Below are 24,082 nucleotides of genomic sequence, written 5' to 3'. Positions count from 1 at the left end.
TATTCCGGGTCAACCTCTTTCGACGTTGCTTACGCCTTGAATGATTGAACGAGTTAAAACGAAGTAGAAAAAAGAGCTAAAATCGGTTAGTAATGAGATAAAAAGATGAATTTGGAATGAGTAGATAGATGGTGACAAGTATGGAGAAAACAACAAGAGTAATTATTAGTTTTACTATTAGAAATATATTCATGTGATCATGTCTATAAGCATTAAATACATTGGAAGTATCTGTTTTATGCTGGTATAAATATCTTGATAAATCTTTAGTTTTCTTTTTCATCATACATGAAATTTTCATTGAGCATCTTAAAAGTAGGTTTGGTTTATACATTTTAATACACTATATTAATGGTAACCCGTGTTGTAGTAGTCGCTAGTCGGCGGTGGGTAGGGACTAACGATTGATCGGGATGTATTGGGGATTAATCGGCGTCGTTGGGATTTTTACAGCCATGACAGTAACATAAAGTCGGTACTCGAAATTTCTAAACACTTTAAAGTGTCATGTTCTTAGATTATGAAGAGATATAGTACCAAGCTGGCAAGCTTGTCTATTCTAGTCGGATTTTACACACTGGTGTCAATCCGAGGAGCCAGGATTGTGTTGGGTCCACACGGTGTTTCACTTACGTGGTAAACTGTGTGGAGTGCATGTTTACGTTGACCGCCAATCATATTGCATGATAATTCATGTCAAAACAGCTATGCCCCAAAATACATATCGTAATTCGCTATCCAGTACTCTCTCTCTCTCATATACTTATTACTTGACACAAGTACTTATTTTTCTGTCGGATGATGGTTACCATAAAAAAATCCCTACCTTATGGAAGGTAATCTCCAAACCAAATTGGTGACAAACATTTGCTTCTTCAGATTATTGCTATGATTTCAACATTTAACCATCATCCACCCATAATTATAAAATCAATAACTTTTTATAAATTAAAATAAGAATAGTAATTTATAATGTCACGGGCCAAATAATTGAAGGTCGGAATGCTATGGGTTGTGCTTGAACGCTTGGGTTACTAGCTAGTCCGGGACGACCTCAGCGGACAAGAAGGTGTACGTGCATAGTCGTGTCAATGCGACGAACGCACCACTGGTTAAGGGCTGGCGCCGCTCTCCTGATAAGTCCAAGGCAGGACGAAACCAGTAATCCACACAAAGAAGCGGGATTGAATGGCTTGTCTCCAAACAACCGAAGATGCCACACGGGGTCGAAAACTAACCCTGTGACAATAAGCTATCAAGTATGTCGATTGTCTTACCAATTCTAGAAGCTAACATAAAATATTCGCGAATGTGAGTTGTAAAGTAACCATGTGTTTGCATTATTAATCATAAGAATAAATAATGTGAGGAATTGGGTGTCAAAAGTCAAAACTTAACAATGTGGATTCTTAATAAATAAGAAAGACAAAGTGATAACATAAAGTGAAACAACAAGGGCAAAAGCTAAAGCCTCTAACCCGTTATCTCTACATAAAAGTGTTCCTTTTATTACAAACCAAACTTTGTCCCATAATTTTAACAAACCACTTTTTTTTTACCATATTTTCACATTACAAAAGATTCATCTAAGTATCATAAAGAAACTTCTAGGTTTTACCATATTTTTACATAGTGGCGGATCCAGAAATTTTTTTCACCGGGTTTCTTTTGGTAGATTTTCACTAATTCTCACTATTTTTTTAAATAATATTAAATTTCCACTATTTTTTTCATTTTTTTCCAAACCGAGGGGGTTTCCGGGAACCCCCAAAACACCCCTGGATCTGCCACTGTTTTCACATTATAAAGAAACTTTTAGGTTTTACTATATTTTCACATTACAAAAGAGATTCATGTTAAGTATCATAAAGAAACTTCTAAAACCAAAAATTAATTTTAGTCCTAAAAATAAGTAAAACAACAAGATTAGATAATACATGTGAGATGTGACTAAATTTACGTGCATTTGTGCTATGTGAATGATGCATCAACTCACTAATGAGAAACATTTTATATTGTTATTCAACTTTTTATAGAAAAACTTAAATAGGGTCCTAATCTAATTAACATTTTCAAGAACTACAACACACATCTTTCATCAAACTCGATTGAGGTGTTCGCATTAAACTTGGTTTGAAATAGAATGCGCGTAGACAAGGACGTACCTATACTAAGGGAGGTAGGGGCACTCAAGGGTAAGTACTCTAGCCACAACCAATCATTATCCGCAACGTCAGATTTGGCTTAAATTACCCATTAGCTAGTAAGTACCGGCGATGCCTACCCATACCATAAACTTATTTTTTTTATTTAAACAAAGTCTCAAAATTAAATTTCATTAATAAAACTTAAAGCTTAACATTACGTAAAAATAAAACCTAAAACTTAAAACCTTACATTAAATAAAACATAATACTTAAAACATTACATAACATAAAACCTAAAGCATTACATAAAATTAAAACATAAAACTTAAACATAGGTCTTAATAACTTGCCATGCCGAAACATGCTCAAAAACCTCGTCGTAGGCGTGTTTGTAATCCCCAAGGGCCACTTAATAACTTCCGCCTTTGAGAACTCGTTGTGGGGATTTTCCACATTCAAGAAACTTCAATAGAATCTTGAACACTTGAAACGGACAAACGAGAAACGTGAGTCTACTTGATCCACGGTTCGGGTGGTACCACCAACGTGGATACAAAATTGTTGGAACACCCAGTTCCAAAAAGTAGCCCTTCCACTAGGGGATGAGTGTTCGTCATGGACAGCGACATAAGACATCGCTAACGCGATGTCTTCCTCTTCTGTTCACAAGATCTTTGCCATTTTGAGATGAGATTTTTGTAGATGGGAATATAAAATTTAGAAAGGTTTTGGTAGATGACAGTATAAACCTGATAGTGTTTTGTGAATAGGGTAGATAAATAATGGAATCGTTCGATTAAATTGAGAAAATAATAAATTATTTGAATTTTTTTCATTAAATTGTAAACGGTCCATCGGTCAAGAAATAGTCATCACGACATAAATAAATCACAAATCATATAACTTCAAAAAAAATCTCATTAAAAAAAAAAATCTGTGTCTAAAACCAATTCGAAAATCACGGGCAGCGGGCAGCCACCCTTCTGTTATTGTAGGACCACCCCCAACTATCCTTCTATAAAACCCTAATTCTCAAACCCTCATATTCACATCGTATTCTCTTTCACCATCATTCATTCTTTCTCAAATTCAAATCACAAAACCATTGCAATGGAGATGAAGATGAAGAACCTTTTCGCCGCAATGCTGGTGATGATGATGATCGCCGTCTCCGCCGCGCAAGCTCCGGCACCTGCTCCGACGTCCGACGCCACCGCCGTCGTCCCTGCCGCCGTCGCCGCTGTATCCGCGGTCGTTTACGCTTGCTTCTTTTAATTTAAGTGTTAGTGTTATATTAATTATTATTTATCATATATTATTATTATATATACATACAGCTGTTCTGTTGTTCGATTTCATGTGGAGAGAATGAGAGGACGGTTGATTATATATACATTTAATTTTATTTGAGTTTGTTAGATCTGTGAATTTCTGTTTATTGTTTTGATATTAGTTATTGATATAATGTTTGATTGTGGTTAATTTTGATTTATGTGGTTAGTGTTCCTGTTGAGTGTACAATATATGTTGGAAAACGGCTAACAAACTCATTCCCGAGTACTCTAGGGGCACCCACCCACTGGACAAACGGAGTACTCCGAGAGTAACCCGAGTTCACCACCAATTCTGGGGAAAACCCGGTAACCCACCCGCCCGTCAGTGAAATTACCGGTAAAACCCGTTTGGCTCAAGGATCTAACCCAGGTTTCCCTGAGTCTCCTATCATTGCTCACCAGTGTCTCACTCTGCACCAAGTGTTAGAATACTTGTGTTCGAATATAACTAATATCAATTAACCACAATCAAACATTGCTCACCAGTGTCGCCTGCATCTCTCAATATTGTGTTCGAATACTTGTATATGGTTTTTTGTTGATTAATGGATGAGAGAAAGTTAATGGTAGGGTGAGCAATAACCGAATCGTTAACCGAAACAAAATCGAAAACTTAATTAACTAAAAAAGATTGGTTATCGGTTTATTTTGTACCCTTGGTTAACCTAACAATTCATATTTTCATATATTTCTAACTTTTATACATCCATTTCATGTATTTTATGTTCTATACCTCTATTTTATATATTTTTATACATTCAATTCACGTATTTATACCTCAATTTTTATGTATTTAAACTACCATTTTATGTTTTTACATCTCAATTTCATGTATTTCTAAGTAAAAGTTTTAACGCAAATTTGGTTAAGGCTAATAACGGGTCCGTACACACCCCTAGTTAGCGGGGTAGATGTTACAAAATCGGTATGTGTATTACACTTATAGCAATGTTTACAAAGTGTGCAATGTAATCGGCATGTGTATTACACTTATAGCAATGTTTACAAAGTGTGCAATGTAGTTCTAGCAATTTTTGAAATAATATTGGATCTCAAAATTAACGCCCTTAAAACAATATTTTTCATAGCATTTATATCGGTTCAAGATTTTACATAAATGGTTTATTATAAAGAAAAAAATAATGGAAAATCAAATTCGCTACATACAACGAGTTATAAGAGGAGGCGGGGTCGTCCGTTATAATATCACGGCCAGAACCCATCACGCGTTATATCCACCGCCGGCAACAAGTATTACGTGTTAATGTTCAACGAAATCAAATTTTCGTTATCTGTATCACGCGTTAATCATTTGTTTTGGGAGGGTATTTGTTGGTTGGGAGGAAATTGTTGGGTGTGGTGATGAGTGATGACCACCCCCACTAAAAAAGGTTGTGAGTGATGGAAAAATGGTCGATGACATGGCGAAACTTGATTGGTGCTTGTGAGTGATAAATTCTATCACTAGTGAACCACCCCCTCCCCTAATAAACTACTTCCTCCGTCCCATTTTAAATGTCCAAATTTCCACTTTTGGTTGTCCCAATTTAATTGTCATTTCCAAAAATGTAAATATAATTTTCAGTTTTGCCCTTACCATTACAAACTTTCATTTTTTGTTGTCCCAATTTAATTGTCATTTCTAAGGACATTATTGTCATTTTACAACTCAAAAAATAAAATACTTAAATATTTCTTAAATTGTGTGAATGTAGGTCCCATGACATCTAAAATTGGACAGAGGGAGTAAATTTTTAGCCACATATTTTTACACGCTTTGATACCTCGTATTCTTGTTCTTGTATACAATGTTTTAAAAACCGGTTTTTAAATCAAACCGGATTAGGCTAAAAAAATAGTTCAACCGGTTGAACCAGGTTGTACCGAGCGGTTTAACCGGGTTGACTACCTAACTCTATAATTTTATAAATTAAAACATCAACTCAAAAGCTAATAAAAAATACATGTTTACATATTAAAAGATGATCCAAAAGTAAATACATAATAAAAAATTATCCAAAAGACAATCGAAAATCATTCAATTTTCCAACAATCTCTTTTAAATGAAAGTGTACGATATGTTTAAGCCATTTGAGTGTTGAATACATCAAGTTCACGATTGCATAAAAGATGAAATTCACTATCATCGTCATCCTCATCAACTAGAGGATAAGTATTTTCGTTTCATACAATATTAAATAAGAATTTTTAGTTATGAATAATCATAATATATAAAAATTACGTAAGATAAGTAACATATTTAATAAAATAAGTAACAACCCAAACTAAAATAACCCTGGGCCGGTACCGGTATTACATTCCATACTAGTATACTGGATTTTACCGCCGGTACAAATCTTATGTCGTTTCACTTATTTACCGGGGTGTTTCGTACCGGATTTACATCTGGAAACGGTAATACCGGTATAACCGGCCGGTATTTACCGGTTTTTAAAACATTGCTTGTATACATTTACGTTAGAGAAAAATTCCCGGATAGTCCCTGTGGTTTCGCGTTTTTTCACCTATAGTCCCCAACTTTCTAAAATTACCTGAATAGTCCCCAAGTTTTCATTTTTTGTTCCCGGATAGTCCCTGGGTCTAACTTCAGTTTGTTTTCTCTGTTAAGAGGGTGTAAAATGACAAAAATACCCTTTCCTTAAAAAGGCCAAACCATAGGGACTATCCGGGCATCTTCTTCATTTTTTTTATAAAACCCCACCACCACACTTCTTCTTCAACCTCCACCCACCATCACCCTCCTCCACCCTCCACCATCACCGCCGGTCTCCGCCGCACAGAACCACCGTCACAAATCCCTCACACCCCTACCATCTACCACCCACCACTTTCAACACCTCTCCATTTGACCGCTTGAATTTTTTGATTTTGCATGCTTTAAAACATTTTTTTTTATAAAAGGAAATTCAAATACTTGTTATCCATTGAATCTATGGGTTATTTATAAATCCATATTCATGTTCTTTTCATAAATTTAGTCAAAGTCCTGTTCTCGATGATTTTGAACATTAGTCAAAATCATTAATTGGGTATAAGATCATAAGACCCATCCGTTCTTTTCAGAATCCTTCGGCCCCTTTAACATGATTTTGACTGAAGAAGAACATGATTTTGAACTTACACACTACCAAATGCCATTACTGACGCTGCCTTTAAACACCCAAACCTAACCACCACCACCGCTTTTCAGATCACGAAAGAACCACCGTCGGTGGTGTTTCGTCGGAGACTACTATCTGGTTTCAGATCTGCGAAGAATCTGACGTTTACGCTTTTCAGATCTGATGACTTTTTTTGCAAAGTTGTTAGGGTTCAGATGGAGATGGTGGGTGAGTGTGACATGACGGTGACCCTCAGTAGGCGACTGTCGGCTCCTGCTATGTCTAGAGCTCCGATTGTTGTTCAAACGGATTTCGAATGGGGGAGGGATTTGGTGGTTGCTGTGAGGGATTTGGTGGTTGCCGTCACAGTGGTTGTGGGGGTGGGGTTTGGTGTTGTGGCGGCAGATTTGGTGGTGTTGGTGGCTTTCACACAGAGGTGGTAGGGGTGGGGGGTTTGGTTGAAGAGATAACTGAGATAAAAGAGATTAGGTTTATGTTTTTTATAAAAAAAAAAGAGATAAAGTGTGGTGGTGGTTCTGCGCGGCGGAGACCGGCGGTGATGGTGGAGGGTGGAGGAGGGTGATGGTGGGTGGAGGTTTAAGATGAAGTGTGGTGGTGGGGTTTTATAAAAAAAATGAAGAAGATGCCCGGATAGTCCCTATGGTTTGGCCTTTTTAAGGAAAGGGTATTTTTGTCATTTTACACCCTCTTAACAGAGAAAACAAACTGAAGTTAGACCCAGGGACTATCCGGGAACAAAAAATGAAAACTTGGGGACTATTCAGGTAATTTTAAAAAGTTGGGGACTATAGGTGAAAAAACGCGAAACCACAGGGACTATCCGGGCATTTTTCTCTTTACGTTACTTCAATGGTTGATTTTAGAGTAAATTATTTTTAAGCCCTTGTGGTTTAGTGGTTTTAACTATTTGAATTCAAAATCAAAAAGTTAATGTTCTGAGTCCTTAATCGCTTATTTTATAACGTTTTGAGTCCAATTTATAACACTTGTACTTTTGATTTTGGACTCAAGTGATTAAAGCCACTAAAACACAGGGACTCAAAACGTTATAAAATGAGCGATTAAGCACTCAGAGCTTTAAACTTTCTGATTTTTTACTTAGCTGGTTAAAACCACTAAAGAGACTCAAAAATTAATATAATCTTGATTTTATAACCTATTGTGATTCAAATTAAAGTAAAGTTTTTAAAGCTCATAACATCATCATGTGAACTGTCTATCCAATTAATTAAGAACTCTAATTTGTACTCACGCAATTATTATAGAAGCAAACTTGTGGTCAAATCAGGTAAACAGAAACTTCTGTGGCCCGTACACCCCCTCTATAATTACAACTTTGAGATATTTTATTATTCATATAATATTAAATAAACTAAGAGTATCCGGGGCACCAGCGGGGAGGCATTTCGGTGACCCTATCCACCGATTGGGAACACCGCCGCCATCCCTGCGGTGACCCGATTCGGTGAGTGGCAGCGGGGAGAAGTCACCGATGAAGGAGAGGGGGAGATGGTGGGCCAGCCTCACTTTCAACCAATCAAAACCTTTTCCTTTTTTTTTTGAATAAAAAAACAAGGGGAGTTAAGAGGGGAGTGGCGCCATCAAATTGAGGGTGTGAGTGGAGTTTAAGAGGGGAGTTGACGTGACACACGAGGATTGGTTATGCGTAAGAGAGGGGACTCCCCTCTTAGGGGAGTGCCCCTCTCACTTACCTAAGCATCTCTCAAGTCTCAACAATAACCTATTAGATTTTAAGGAAAAAATATATAAATTATAAATATAATAACTGATTTAGTTTAAAAATTCTGAAAAACAGGTGCAAAAAGGTAAAGAGTATATTTAAAATGTTATATTAGTATATAACTAATTATATATGTGAAAAGTTATTAAAACAACCAATAGGTAGAGTGGTAATAGAGAGACATGGTGTTCTAAGTGAATCAGGTTATATTCCTGCCCCATCATTTAGTTTTGATGACACCTGGTGATGATGGGAAACTATGCGAGTAGGCGAAGATCGCTAGTTCGATCATTGACCTGTGCGGGTTTTACCTCACTGCACTGTTATTCCTTCGGACGAGTGTTTACGGGCTTCGGCCTTAGGTTGAGGGTTTTTTCCGGTTCGAAAACGAATGTATCCCGATGTTATAAATTCAATTGCAGTAGCCCATATGAAAGATTTCTTGTCCGTTAAAAAAAAAGTTACTAAAACAAGAAACTCAGTGATTTGAGTATTTTCTTTCAAATACTATCACATCATGAGAGACTGTAAATTCTAAAGCACTAATAACACCTTGAAAGTTTTTGCTGTTAATTTATATATTTAAATTAAAAAAAATATCTTAGTGGATATTAACCAGTAAGAAATCGACCAGTATATATGTTAACACGGAAATTGATAGAAGAAAATGTTGTTGATGTTGAAGTTCAATTAGTTTTTAAGGTAACACATTTTTTTCTACCTTAAAGAGAAAATTGTAAGATTGAAATAAGAGTTTCAAATTCGAAAAAAATATTGTAAATACTAAATGCTACTATAACAATTTCATTATTACGGTGTTTATGGTCTCTTTAAGACGGTTATATTAATATTATGGGTTAAAGTGTTAAACCACTACCTACAATGTTATTACGGTGTTTATGATCTGGTTAAGACGGTTATATTAATATTATGGGTTAAAGTGTTAAACCACTACCTATAATTTTGTAAAATGACAAACTAAACCATTAGGTTGGTTGGACCGGCTAGTTTGGTTTTTCTAAATGGCAAATTGGAAAATAATAATCCCAGCATTTTGAAATTGGCCAATAATAATCCCAAGTCAGGAAATAGCCAATAATAATCCCACCTCGTCAATTTTTGGAAAATAATACTCCACAGTCACTAAACGACAAAAGTGCCACGTCAGCATTTGGAGTATTATTTTCCAAAAATTGACGAGGTGGGATTATTATTGGCTATTTCCTGACTTGGGATTATTATTGGCCAATTTCAAAATGCTGGGATTATTATTTTCCAATTTGCCTTTCTAAATTGTAATTTTTTTTAACTTTCTTACAAATGATAAGGATGCTTATTAACATAATACTTGCCCAAAACTGAACTTTGTAGAAAAGGTATAAATATATAGTCTTCTAAAAATAAAAGGTCGTAGGAAGAATATCAAACGAACTCCGATTAAACTCATTTCTGCAGTATTAGGATCGTCTCGTCGAACTCTGCGATCTTAGATTTTAGATTTTGCTTTTGTATTTTTAGCTTGTAGATTTTATAATTTCTGTAGATCACTCTGTCTTTTTATTTGACATTGTGTTTTTTTTTTTTTTTTTTTTTTTGTAATTTCGGTCATTGTGTCCTTTTGCGATTCATTGTGTCTTTTTTTTTTCTTGGCATTGTGTTATGTTTCTCGGCATTGTATCATATTTTGCTACCCATTGTGTTATATTTTGCGACTAATTGTGTCTTTTTACCCTTTCCATATATAAGAGACTTTGTAGGATAACTTTACCCCTCCCTTTAACCATAAAGAAAAAAATAAAATAAATGTTAAACTGTTGATTCAGTTTACTCAGTCGGTTCTAAGTTCCAATCATAAATCAAACTACAAGTGAAGAAAAAGAAAATCAATTACTGTTTTTTAACGGCAAAATACGACATGTCAATCACCGTAACAACGGGCGCTGTGATCAAGGTCGACCACCTGATCGTCGTCAGCCCCTTGACTCCCCCCCAGATGCGAGAAATTCGACCTCCACCCGCCCGAAAGGGACGACAGTGGAATAATCGGTAAAACCTGGATGCCGCAGAAAATAACAAGGAGAGTGGGAATCGAATCTGGGTCACAAGGGATACTAATTCTTTTCCCAACGACTCCACCACCACCTCTTGAAAAAGAAAATCAATTATTATTGATTATATAATTATATTCTCTTAAAACTAAACCAAATCTCCATATGTTTGTTCCTTATTCGATATATCGCTTTCCGATATTTACCATTCCCACTTGATGTCTACTTCAAGGGTCAAATCTTACATTACTACTCATTTAAAGAATTTTATATTCTTTAATGGAGGTCAATTAAATTAGGTAAAATAAAAGGATTATCGCACAACTTTTTTTCATGATTAACTTGAAGACATTGATCGCTAATAAAAAGTTTTCCTCAATTAACCGGATATGATGCTTTTAGTGTAGCAATCTATTAGGGTACTCGGGGCGTAGCTCGGGTACATTGGGTTTTTGGTAACGTCGTTGCCAATCCTTCGACTTCAACCCTCGTTTTGTGATTTTGGTGATTACTATCTGATGTATCAGTTTGTGAAGAGGTGAAAATGAGTAAAGTGAATTGAGTACTTCTCAAACACCACCACAGAAATCGTTAAAAATGAGGTGTAACGATTTAATTGGTTATTTCAAATTGGGACTTTGGGTTAAGCGTAATATTCACATGTTTAAATAAGCTAAGTCATATGTGGGCTACTTAAGATTGGTTCGATTAAAGCTTGATCTAAGTCATGTTTAGACGAGTTTAATCCCCCTCTAACATGAATTGAAGCCCGTTCGACAGCTTCATATATCAAGTTCTAGTTCAAGGTTTATATACCGAATTTGACTAAAGCATAGATATATTAGACATAACTACGTAGTAAAAGTTTATATATATACTAATTATATAATAACTAACTAATATATATCATATTATATATAACTATATATATATAGAAAAAGTGTATCGTACAAATGCCTTAACGTACGAAGCGTACGCTATGGCAAGTTCGCATATTATAACCCCAGAAAGGAAATCTCGCATGTTGAAAAAAACCAAAGATCGCATGTTGCTGAAAAAAAACCAAAATCGCATGTTGATACTACATCTCGTACGCAATGTACGTTAAGGCAATTTGTACAATAACCGGCCTCTATATAAGTATATATGCATACAACTAAAACAATTCACTCAATTAGTCGAGCCCAGTAAATTCTTACCTATAACAAAACTTATTGGTAGGATCCAGGAAGAGTTAGACGTAAACGAACATTACATTAAATAACAAAAGAAAAGGTAATCTTTATAAATATGAAGTAACCTTAGAGAAAGTAAGCTAAACCATGAGAAAAATAAAACTAACATGATCTATGCTTTCCTAAGATTTCATAACCTTAATTATACGTTTCTACGAACTCTTATATTCGACCATATCCTCACATAGTTGATAGTTGCAAGTCTAGCAAGTCATTCTAATTCGCTCATCCAAGTCAGTTTGAATAACAAAATATTTTTAGGAGTGCCTTTTTTGAAAATTTTAAAGAGTTTTTAAAATAAGATATGGTACCTAAAAACCGAGAGTATATAAAGAAAACCATCGAATTGATATGCGGTGCTCTTTCATATCTCTCTCATCTCTCTCTCTCTCATTTTTCTTCTTTCTTTATATTCCATTTTCAATTTATGGACCAAATTATACAAACAAATTCTTTAAAACTCTATTTTTCTCTCGTTTATTCCCGTCAACATATACTTATTTTCGGACATTTTACAAACAAAACGTCACATTCTTTTGTTATCAGACATTACCTTATTTATAAATATATTAATCAGATACTACTTTAAATCGGTTACAAGTCATTTCGGACCGCTATATATGAGTCTATGGGACCTTTAGTCTAGGAAGTCTATAAGGTTAGATATTTATAATGATATACATATATAACAGCCGGTTGAAAATTAGTTACAAAGTTCAAAACTCGTAAAAAGTGTGAAAAGCGATAGGAGTTTGGTATATCAAACCTTTATATTCTTTTAACACACCCAAAATCTACATATAACAAAGTGAAGATTACTAAAACACCATATTCGAACCCTAAAGGCCCATAAAAACGTTAAACACACCATCATACAACTATGAGTACAAAACACCGCATAATACTAAACTTTAAACACCATAATTAATAAAAAACCACCATTGGAGCCTTATCATAAATAAAAAATCTAAAGGCCTACATCACTTCTTATACTTTTTGGACAAAAACACACTTTGTAGTTTAAACTCACCATATAATACTTAATATATTGATGAAAGTTAACAAAGATTAGAGAAAGGGTGTGCTAAAATAGTGAAATCCCTAGGCATGAACAAGGAAGGAGGCAAGAGACAAAGTGACAAATGACATTTTGGCATCATGTGCTATGCACATGGGGATGAAAGCCAAGCCCAACCAAATGGGTGTCTACACATAATCATGGATTGTTCATCATCAAAAAGGGGTGGTTGGTTGGACCTTTGTCTTTCACATGGGTAAGATTGCCCCACCCACCCCCATGTTATCATATTTTACAACCTTACATTTTCAATTGTAAAAGAGTATATGAATCTAAACTTATGGTTAAAAGCATATTTGAACAATATAGAATGATAAGTCATATACACTATAAATCAAAAGATATTTTAACACCAAACTCATGCAGAAAAAGTATTGGATCTTTTCTAGACATACTAAAAGATCCTAGTACAAGTTGGTTTGGTTTCACACATGATTTACTATCAAAATATCCTAAACTTTAATCTCATATATTATTATATTATTATATTACTAATATAATAATATTAATAAGTAGTTGCTATTTTGTTTCTTGCATATGTAAATACTTTTTATAAAAATTTATATAGATTGATTTAACTAGCAAAGCTCTCAATAGGTATTTAATAAGCTCTTTATATCCACAACATCTTAAACCCATTTACTTATGAATGGGTCAATTCGGGCAATGATTCATCTCTAACGGGTCAAAGCTCTCCTGTCTCCCCGTAAGAGTGTATATATTACTAAATGCATAAGAAATTATGAACCTCCTATACCATTTTATTCAAATAAAATTGTTTCTCATAAGAGTTATTTAATGTTTTCGTCTCTGTGTTTTGTCAAAAATCACTATTTCAGTCCATTAGTTTAAAAATTACGATTTCAGTCCTTGTGGTTTCACTTTCGTAACTATTTCAATCCATTTATTCTGTTAGTGCATGGACTGAAATGGTTACGAGGTGGACTGAAATGGTTACGAAAGTGAAACCACAGGGACTGAAATCGCAATTTTTAAACTAAAGGACTGTAATAGTGATTTTTAACAAACCACAGGGACGAAAACAATAATTAACTCTTTTCATAATCATATCTGAAATATTAGCTAGTTTTTCACAAACTAGTTTTGGACCAACCTAGCCTGGGCCATACATAAAATCACCTGTTTTGACCCATTACCCAACCCACCCGACCTAGCCATTTTGCCACCTTCTAACTTAAATCCAACGGGCTGAGAAAACGGCACACCATATATATTACATGTATCAATGGGGAATTATCGAGTGTTTTGGTGATAGTACTGTATATGAGTTCCTATAACGCGCAATAAAAAAAAACACTTACACTCGCTGATCTAGTTTCAATTTTCCTTACACTTGCGATTGATTCAAGAACGAACACAAACGACTAAATTAACCATAAAAGTATTTGATACAACATTCTTTTGATTTCAGTTTTATCTTAAAGAAGATTAATAACTTTGGTTCAAAGATTTTAAATACCCAGAATATCTTTTCTTCACTTATCGCCCTTGCATAACACGTAAATATTTTTAAAACAGCGTCGCTTGATTTATATACTGCATCCGCCGATGTTTGTAAGCAGGATTACCGTAATGTGAGAGCAGATAAAATCAACCACAAAATCTTTACTTCTTAAATATAACATCTAAAAATAATCTATCAACAAATTTCTTCAGCAAATATGACGTCGTATACGGATTGCACTGCACAAATAATCGAAAGAGGTCAATAAAACTTTCGAAAAACGTAAGAACATGCACATTTAAAGACAAGATATACAATAACAAAAACCGGCTATATTTGTTAATTGTTTTTTTTAATTAAGATTTAGGGTAAATTACTTTTTTAGTCCCTATGTTTTAGTGGTTTTAACCACTTGAGTCCAAAATCAAAAAGTTTAACGACCTGAGTCCCTATAAGCATTTTCTTTAACCATTTGAGTCATTTTGAGTCCAAATTTTAACCTTTTGAATCCAATTTTTTGGACTCAAATCGTTATAAAATGAACAAAATTGGACTCAAAACGTTATAAAATAAATGACTAGGGACTCAGGGCGTTAAACTTTTTGATTTTGGACTTAAGTGGTTAAAACCACTAAAACACAGGGACTCAAAAAGTAATTTATCCTAAGATTTAATTACTGTTTTCGTCCCTGTGGTTTGTCAAAAATCACTATTTCAGTCCATTAGTTTAAAAATTGTGATTTCAGTCCCTGTGGTTTCACTTTCGTAACCATTTCAATCCATTTATTCCGTTAAGTACAGAGACTGAAATGGTTACGAGGTGGACTAAAATGGTTACGAAAGTGAAACCACAGGGACTAAAATCGCAATTTTTAAACTAATGGACTAAAATAGTGATTTTTTTACAAACCACGGGGACGAAAACAGTAATTAACTCTTAAATTACTTAGTTTGAAATAAGATACTTCAAACTGCTTATTTAAAACAACTTATTTCACTAGTAAATAATTTGATAAGCAGGTCCAAAAACACAAAAAAACAACTCATTGTTGTATTAAGACGCGATAAGCGGATAAACGATTTTGATAAGCAATACCAAAGTATTAGCAGTAAATCATCACTATTCTTTCAAACACTTTATTTTTAGAGTTAATTACTGTTTTCGTCCCTGTGGTTTGTCAAAAATCACTATTTCAGTCCATTAGTTTAAAAATTGCGATTTCAGTCCCTGTGGTTTCACTTTCGTAACCATTTCAGTCCCTGTGGTTTCACTTTCGTAACCATTTCAATCCATTTATTCTGTTAGTACAGGGACTGAAATGGTTACGAGGTGGACTGAAATGGTTACGAAAGTGAAACCTCAGGGACTGAAATCGTAATTGTTAAACTAATGGACTGAAATAGTGATTTTTGACAAACCACAGGGACGAAAACAGTAATTAACTCTTATTTTTACCTTCTTCTTTGGGGATATTGGGTTGATCAACCAAAAGTCGTTCAAAAGCTTGTAAATCATTAACACTGCAATGTATTAATCAAACGGCATATTTTGTATTATTATCATAAACAAGAACAATACGACTTTCAACCCGTTTACTTATGATGGGTGGTTATGGTTATGGTTATGTTTTATTTGAACAAATAAGTAAAAATTCGACTGTAAACAAACCGAACGATCATTGTTCATGTTCGTATGTTTAACTTTAACCAAACAAACGAACAAACATGAGCATTTAAACGAACAAAATATCTTGTTCGTGTTCGTTCATAAAGAAACTGAACTTGTTCGTTTATATCCGTTCGTTAAACTTCTAAATGAACGGTTCACAAACATAATTGGACATAAATGAACATAATAGACACAAACCAACATAAACCAATACGAGTTTAAGTAAACATGAAATGATCAAACTTAAGTCTAAAGTACCATCACATTTAGGGGCGGTTCTTAGAAGGCCTATGGCAGGGCCACGGCCCGGGCAAGTTTTTCGGCCGTAGTGTTAATTTTCCGCATTTCGATCGAAATTTTTTATATATACTATGTTTGGCCCGGGCTTGCCCGGGCTTATTTTAGTGCCCGTGTCTTTCGGCCCTGGCACGTTCAACGAGCAAGATCCGCCACTGATCATATTACATCGAACATTTTGGAACTAAATGTATATATTTAAACAAAGGGTTTTAAAATACGAAAATCAAACTACTTTCAAATTAATATTAGTAATAATAAATAAATTAGAATGAATATTTAAGCGAATGAACAAATTTAAACGAGCGGACATAAACAAATGTAAATAAACGTTCACGAATAACGGGTCATGTGTTCATGTTCATTTGCTCCCGTCGAGACCCTTGTGTATTTATTAAATGAACGAACATAAACGAACTTCCCGCCAAAGGGTTCACTAAACGTTTGGTTAGTTTATAGGCCTAGGTACAACCAAATAGGAAACGGGCCAAAAGTCCTTCAAAAATATACCCATAATGCATAAAACCACCTAAATCATTATTCTTAAAATAGAGTTAATATTGAAATAATATAACGATCATACTAATATTTGACAAACACTAATTATGTATAATAAGATCAGATTACTCGTTTTGACATGTCACCCAACCCGACTTACCGTCTATGCCGCCACCTCTACTAAAACATAGGACAAATATTCTAGAAACATACCTCGGGTTCAAGGCAAGACCAGCAAGTGCAGAAATCACCGATGATTTAAGCAGGTACCTGAATTATTAGATAAAAAATAAGTATAAATCGCACTTTCTTGCCAATCGTGTTGTAAAATTTTGTAATATGGTGGTATCATAGTTGTTAATGGCGAATAGCGACAAATAGCGATAAGATACCTACATGTTACATAGCGAATAACGATAAATAGCGATACACTAGATAAAAATTTTAACGATAAATAGCGGGCGGCTATTTTATAAATAGCGATACCCTAGATAAAAATTTTAAGAAAAATTATATGTATATTAAATCAAAATACCCTGGTATATATATGCTATTTTACATGTAGATTTTACAAAAACCTAAAATCCAGCTATTTTATAGCTATATTTAATTGCTATTACATTAAATATACGAAAAATAAAATAAAATGTCGCTATTATCGCTATCTGTCGCTACAATCCTAATAGCGAGCCTAGACCTATACGCTACATAGCGCGCTATAGCGATTGCTACGCTCGCTATTGACAACTATGGGTGGTATTACTCGTTATCTCAAAGTAGACAATGATAAAAAATAAGAGTAAAATGCCATTTATGTCCCTGAGGTTTGGCCACTTTTGCGACTTTCGTCCAAAGGTTTGTTTTTCATCCAAAAAGTTTAAAATCTCGTCATTTTCATCCGCCCGGGGGGGGGGGGGGGGGGGGGTTCGAGGGACGAAAGTCGCACTAAACTGGCAAACCTCAAGGATGAAAATGGCATAAAAAACAAAGTGAAGGACTAAAATGCACAAAAAAAAGTCATTTTGGATGGAACAGGCAAATATGCCCAAACCTTAGGGACCGTTTTGGCAAATATGCCCAAACCTTAGGGATCGTTTTGGCATTTTACTCAAAAAAATTGTACATAATAGGTGACAAGTGTATGAATTCCTACTCTGATTGATGCATCTCATGAAGAAGCCGAAGCCCTTCTAAGCAGTCTGCAATACTTGGTTTTACGCCAATGCGGTAATTTAACTGTTTCGTTGAGAACTGAATAGAACCACCTTTTAATTGCTGCTTAGCATCACGGTAAGTTTTTGCAAGCGATAAAATAATAATATTTAATTCCTCCCTGATGACATCAAAAATTCAAAATATAGTTGGGGTTAGAGCTGGCAAACGAGTAAAAAACGATCTTAGAAGGTGACGGGCAAAATGGGTCGAAATTCACCCAAACTGTTTTTATAATGCTTTAAATTAATTAAATCATTTTATTCAAAAAAGTTTGATTTTTTTTTAAATAATATAACTTTGTTTGTCGCAGATTGGACACACTAAATATATATAACATTTCTGGAGAAAAAGTATTTCATGCCAAATCGATCCGTTTTGACCCTTAACAAAAAAAAGAGTAAAATGCCATTTTCGTCCCTGACGTTTGGCCAGTTTTGCGACTTTCGTCCAAGGTTTGTTTTTCCGCATCCGGATATAAAAGGTTTGAAATCTTGCCATTTTCATCCGGCTCGTTAACTCCATCCATTTTTCTCTGTTAAGTCAGGGGTAAAACCATCTTTTTTGTTAACTTAAAGATCAATTAGGTCTTCTTTAGAGGTATTCAGTCTTTTTACATAAAGTGAAAAAGACTGAATTGCCCTTTAAGTTAGCAAAAAAGACGGAAATGCCCTTGAACTAACAAAGAAAATGGATGGAGTTAACGAGCCGGATAAAAATGGCAAGATTTCAAACCTTTTGGATCCAGATACGGAAAAACAAACCTCTGGACGAAAGTCGCAAAACTGGCAGGGACGTCACGTAAATTCCTTCAATCCAGAAAACAAACGAAAATGTCAAATGCAGCTTCTTAAACCATCGAACACAAACTTACAAAGTTTTATTCATCGAGAGCATGATCATCTGTAGCGATTCCATCTGCTTTCCGAAGATCAAATCTTTAACATTATCGATATCTTTCAAGAAACCATAGTTTTTTGGATCATCAAGCAACTGATCAAAGATTAAAAAAAAAAAAAAAAAAAAAAAAAAAAAAAAAAAAACTAAGAACGAAGACTCAGAAACGTAAATAAATATTTATTTTTGCAAAATGTGAAGAACCTGCAGCCTTCCAATGATCGAAGAAGCGTTTCTGAACTGTGAAAGTAATCTAGCGTGGAGATCATCCCATCGATCCATGTCATCTTTTACTTTTTTGAATTTCTGCTGATATTTTTTCACTGTTGCCTCCATTATTAACCAGTAATGATATATAATCTCTCGCCGATATTCCGGTAAAAATGGGCAGCCCTAACTATAAGTCTATAACTCAAATGTGCAAAAAGATTGCCTTAAAATATAAAAACAAAGAACACAACCCAAAGTTTAGAACATAAAGATGATCACCACATACTCTGCAACTGAATTGAAATGCAAAAAAGATTAACAGACTGTGGGGTATGGGGCTTGGGTTGGGGCGTAGGTTGGCTGAAAACGCCCAAGCCACCACCCCGGGTGGGCTTGGGTTGGGGCGTGGCCCAAGGGGCGGGAGTTTAAAGCCGGGCGTGGGGCGGGTCTAGCAAGGTGACATGGCGGGCTCTCAATGGCCAAACCAAACTAGCCGTTGGCCAACGGCTATGTTAAAAAAAATAATTTTTTCACTATAAAAACTCACACTTTTATTCCTTTTTATACCACATTCAACCACAATACAATCCAGATCTTCTATAATCATCTCTATTCTCATTCTACAAAACGAAAAATGCATCCTCATAATCGTGGTTATGACCCGAACAACCCGTTTGCATTCCAAGAAAATAATCCTAGCCCACCACCCAATCGTCCAATGCCTCGTCCATTTTTAATACACTCCCCTATGCCCGATATGGCGAGTTATGCATCGTATCTCGGGAATCGTTTGTTTACTAACTTTCCACACACCGACGATTCTATACCTAGCCCGATGAACCTTTTCTTTATTTAAAAATATTAAAAAAATTAAATTTGTTGTTTTAAAAAATATTCAAATAACAGTTTGGGCTGGCCACGCCCCAAACCCCCGCCCCACCATACTGTCTTCAATGTGGGTCAGCCCAGCAAAGCCCCCCAAGCCACGTGTCAACCCATGCCCCAAACCCCCGCCCCACCATACCCCACGGTCTAAATGCAACAATTACATAACTTAAAACATGTAGTTAATCCACACCTACAGATCAACAAGATTGAATCTTTACACAAAAAAATAATAAAAACCCTAATTCATCACATTACCAGCTTAACAAGATTCATTCTTAGCTAACACATAACAGAACATATGAACAGATTTAAATAAGAAATATACAAAACATTTTGATCATCCAAGAAAAATGAATGTGTTGTAAAGAAAAGACATCGAACCTGAATAAACTGAAGGGAGCCAAGATATGAAAAGGTTGTAGTAAAGGATGAATCAAAATGGAAAAAATAAGAATCTTGAATTGTTAGAAGAATCAAGATTTGCTCCTTTTTTGTGTCAGAAATTTGAATGAGAAAGAGAGGGTTTGGTATTTGTGTTTAAAAGCAGAAGGTTTTATTGATGAGTTCAAGTTCAACTCTTTTAAGAGGGGCTTGGGGGTGTCGGTTAGGGCTCGAGCTTGGTATGTGACGGATCTTGAAGAAAAATTCAGGGGGTCACGGGGTGACGGGTGTCTAGGAAACATGTGTTTTTGACCCTTGGAGGGGGTGGCTCAGAAACACCGGCGTAAGTGGATGCGGGTTCAAACAGGGGAGATGGGTGATTAGCGGGTTTCACACTTCCGCCCCCTATACCCTCCTTGTTATTTATTAGGGAGTGAAGATGACATACGAACCTGACTCTGAAGATAAAATCTAAAACGTGAAATATTTCTGATGACGTGATGGATAATGAAATTATTTGGGTATGGACTATGGAATTAGTTTTAACAAATTTAAAAGGTTTTTAAAAAGGTGTACCTACATCGGAAATAACTATGTTGTATAGTTTCAAATAATATAACAAATACTATGTTGAAATAGTTAGAAAGTTGAAATTATTAAAAAAAATAGAAGCGTAAGAAATGTAGTTGAATAATTGACATTTAAAGACAGTTTTATAAGTGAGCTTAAGATCGAGTTTTGGATATCTAAAACGTGAAATATTTCAGATGGCCGGATGAATAATGAAATTATTTGGGTATGGATTATGGAATTAGTTTTAACTAGTGGACTTCGACACCAATTCAAACAAATGTAATATGCGCTTTGCATATCATACACACAATGATCATCTCCCCAAGTGATAATATCATATCTTGGAAAACATCAATTTATGAATCCATTGCAAACACTGTCAATTCCACCGCACTATTATCTTAGGGTGTACGGGGTGTAAGAGTGGAATGCATTCGGTGACCCCATTCACCTAAGGGGAACACCGCCGCCATCCCTTAGGTGAGTGGGTGAGGGGAGTGAAATGGGTGGGGGTTCACCGAAGAGAGGGGAAGAGAGAGGGAGGAGAGAGGGAGAGCTTGACCAATCAATGCTTTTCTTTTTTTTTTTTTTTAAAAAAAAAAAAACCAATTCACCTAAGAGGGGAGTGCCGCCATCAATTTAGGGTGTTAGGGGAGTTTAAGAGGGGAGTTGACGTGGCACACGAGGATTGGTTGGGCGTAAGAGAGGGGACTCACCTCTTAGGTGAGCACCCCTTACACCCTTAAATTAACAGTTATCGTCAAAAGTGTGGTTAGAGCTTCTTGCTTCACCATATATGAAACCAAACTGCACACCAATAGTGGTGGTGTATACCAACACAACACAACACAATTATAAAAGTAGTCTAGTTCACATAAACACTAACATTCATCTTGAATTGATGCACCTTGTTTAGAAAAGAATAATAAACTTTGTAGATTACTCTAAATCCTCCATTTTCAATGATCCCTTCACCGTCAAAGTCTTGGGCTACGAGGAAAAAAAAGCTATGTGATTTTATTGAAACTGGTGATGTCAAGATTATCATTAAAGATGCTTCGATATAAATTTCACACGAAATCAAGTTTTCGAGAAAAAATGTAGAAGTTATCAAAGCACGGCCATACAAGCATTCGAAGATGCTTCAAAGTTTTGTTTTTTTTTTCTTTTCCTCTCACAACCTTTAAAATTTGATGTTTTATAATATTCCGAATTTAGCGTTGTACAAGTTTTTTTATCAACGTTTCGATATGAATTACAGGGTTAGTACTAATGTACAAATCGTTGAAATCGAGTTTAACATATTTTAACACCCTAACTGGCAACAACAATGCACTCAGTTTCGCCCACTATTTAATTACTTTTTGCTAATTAAAAAATGATTTAGTGACACATTATTTAATAATTTAAATTGATAAATTAACAAATAATGGGTGATATAATTTTTATAAAGTTTGTTGGTGGATGATATAATTATATATATATTGATTTCGAGGGACGATAAATAGTAACTTTATTTTTATAATAATATATAGTTTTAAATTATTTATTATTCAATTTATTATAATAATGTATTATTATATTTACTTTTACTAACATATTTTTCTTTATTTTTTAAACATATATTTCCTTTACCTTCTTTTAATAATTGTTTTTTTTCTTTTTTTAACATATATTAATTTATCGATTAATTTGATACTTCTTTAATAAGTTACGTTTATAACCTTTTCTAAAAACTTAAGTATTTATTTGGTATCATAAAACGGTACGATGATAAACTAAATCGTTCTAATGGTTTGACATGCTTTATTTTCAAATCACGTTTGTTTTATATTATCATTTGCTCGGTTTCGCCGCAATGCGAGATATAAAAAAACTAGTTTTTATAAAGTTTGTGAAATTGAATATTTAATCTTAATAAATGGTGATCAAGTGTGGGTCACGTTAGACTATGGGGTATGGGGCTTGGGTTGGGGCGTGGGTTGGGGAAAAACGCCCAAGCCACCACCCTGGGTGGGCTTGGGTTGGGGCGTGGCTGTCACACCCCCAAAATCCACCTGCGGGGTATCACCGCTTGGGAGCGTGACATGACCAGGATCAAGCCATCAATCATATCAAACATAGCATTTAAGTGTAAAAGTAGAAAATGTAATTCATCGTGACATGACTGATGTTCATAACCAAACATTGTTTCAGTAGCGGAAGCATAATAATGAAAACCCAAAGTAAGTTATAAGTTCAAATATCGTTTACGATCCGTATCCCACAACGACCTGCTCCTCCCTGTGCAAGCTCCATAACGTACCTAAGGTCCTGCAAGGCATGCAGCAGATAATCAACAACTAGTTGAGCGAGTTCACAGAAAGTAAGTTCAGTAATAGTAATGGTATAGTAAGCATTGCGTTCGTTCATTTAATCATGTATCGTATTAGTTCGTATCGCAGCCCTCTAGGCGTGTATGCGAAGATTAGGGAAAGTTCTCAAGTATTCTAGACTATGTATATTTGTATCGCTGGCCACCCTGGCATGTGTGCGAAGTTTTAGTATGTATAGTTCGCAGCCTTCCTGAGGCATGTGTGCGAAGATCAGTCATAATATCGCAGCCAACCCCTGGCGTGTGTGCGAAGATCAGTTCAAGTAGGTATACTAGTCTAGCCGTATCTTAACATTTACCATCCTCACCCTGAGGTCATATCATTAAGTTCCATTAACTAAGTACGCACGAAATAATCATCCAATACCCATTCCCACCCTGGGAACCCCATGCCTTGGCTGTGTGAACTCACCTTGGTTTGCTCGGCAGATACACAAAAAGGGTTCCTTGAACTAAAGTGGTCAATCTCGTCCTAACAGGGTTACCACACAAGTCAGGTTTTGACTCAAGTATCGCACATATGTATCACATAGACTAGTAGGTAACGTGCACGTAATAATCATGACAAACACGTAACATAAGTTAACTGTCATAACATATCCAACTTGTGAAACTAGGAGTCGGTCCAATAACCTCCGGCCCAAATATCATAACAAATCAATAATACAATCTCGGCCCAATAAGATTAAACAGTCCAATAATAAGGTGCCCGTGCTCACAGTCTCGAGTCGAGACTATCGGTCTCGAGTTATGCTGGTGTCGAGATCTCGAGTCGCAACGAATGAGATCTCGAGTCGCAACAGGGGTGTTCTCGAGTCGCAAGAGCTGGTCTCGGTTTGTCATGGTCCAGTCGAGATCACACGGTCTCGAGTCGCAATCCGGACCCGCAAAC

General features: G+C 35.4%; 1 protein-coding gene across 5 annotated transcripts; it reads right to left on the bottom strand.

Moving 5' to 3' along the window:
* Positions 1–14,086: 14,086 nt before the first annotated feature.
* LOC110927195 (uncharacterized protein At5g43822) lies at positions 14,087–20,584 on the bottom strand. 5 transcript variants are annotated; one of them, XM_022170820.2, is made up of 7 exons: positions 20,244–20,584; positions 18,969–19,169; positions 18,742–18,860; positions 17,809–17,988; positions 16,869–16,925; positions 15,648–15,712; positions 14,087–14,430 (listed from the first exon to the last, which is right to left on the bottom strand). In XM_022170820.2, exons 2-7 carry the CDS (start codon positions 19,098–19,100, stop codon positions 14,387–14,389), a joined length of 597 nt encoding a protein of 198 aa, XP_022026512.1. In that variant the 5' UTR covers positions 19,101–19,169; positions 20,244–20,584; the 3' UTR covers positions 14,087–14,386. The 5 variants fall into 5 exon arrangements, with proteins under 5 accessions (XP_022026512.1, XP_022026514.1, XP_022026511.1 ...); XM_022170822.2 differs by having other exon boundaries at positions 18,969–19,161; XM_022170819.2 differs by having other exon boundaries at positions 18,969–19,197; positions 20,244–20,583.
* Positions 20,585–24,082: the final 3,498 nt, after the last annotated feature.

The sequence above is a fragment of the Helianthus annuus genome, chromosome 2, assembly GCF_002127325.2.
Source record: "Helianthus annuus cultivar XRQ/B chromosome 2, HanXRQr2.0-SUNRISE, whole genome shotgun sequence".
Lineage (NCBI taxonomy): Eukaryota > Viridiplantae > Streptophyta > Magnoliopsida > Asterales > Asteraceae > Helianthus > Helianthus annuus.
The sequence above is the reverse complement of the archived record's forward strand: the minus strand, read 5'-3'. Positions and strand labels throughout refer to the sequence as shown.

Coding starts and splice junctions, on each gene's coding strand:
- LOC110927195 (XM_022170820.2), bottom strand. CDS start 19,100: ATGGAGGCAACAGTGAAAAAATATCAGCAGAAATTCAAAAAAGTAAAA. Junction 17,989..18,741: donor CTCTCGATGAATAAAACTTT/GTAAGTTTGTGT, acceptor TGATGTCATCAG/GGAGGAATTAAATATTATTA. Junction 14,431..15,647: donor CAATATCCCCAAAGAAGAAG/GTAAAAATAAGA, acceptor TTATTTGTGCAG/TGCAATCCGTATACGACGTC.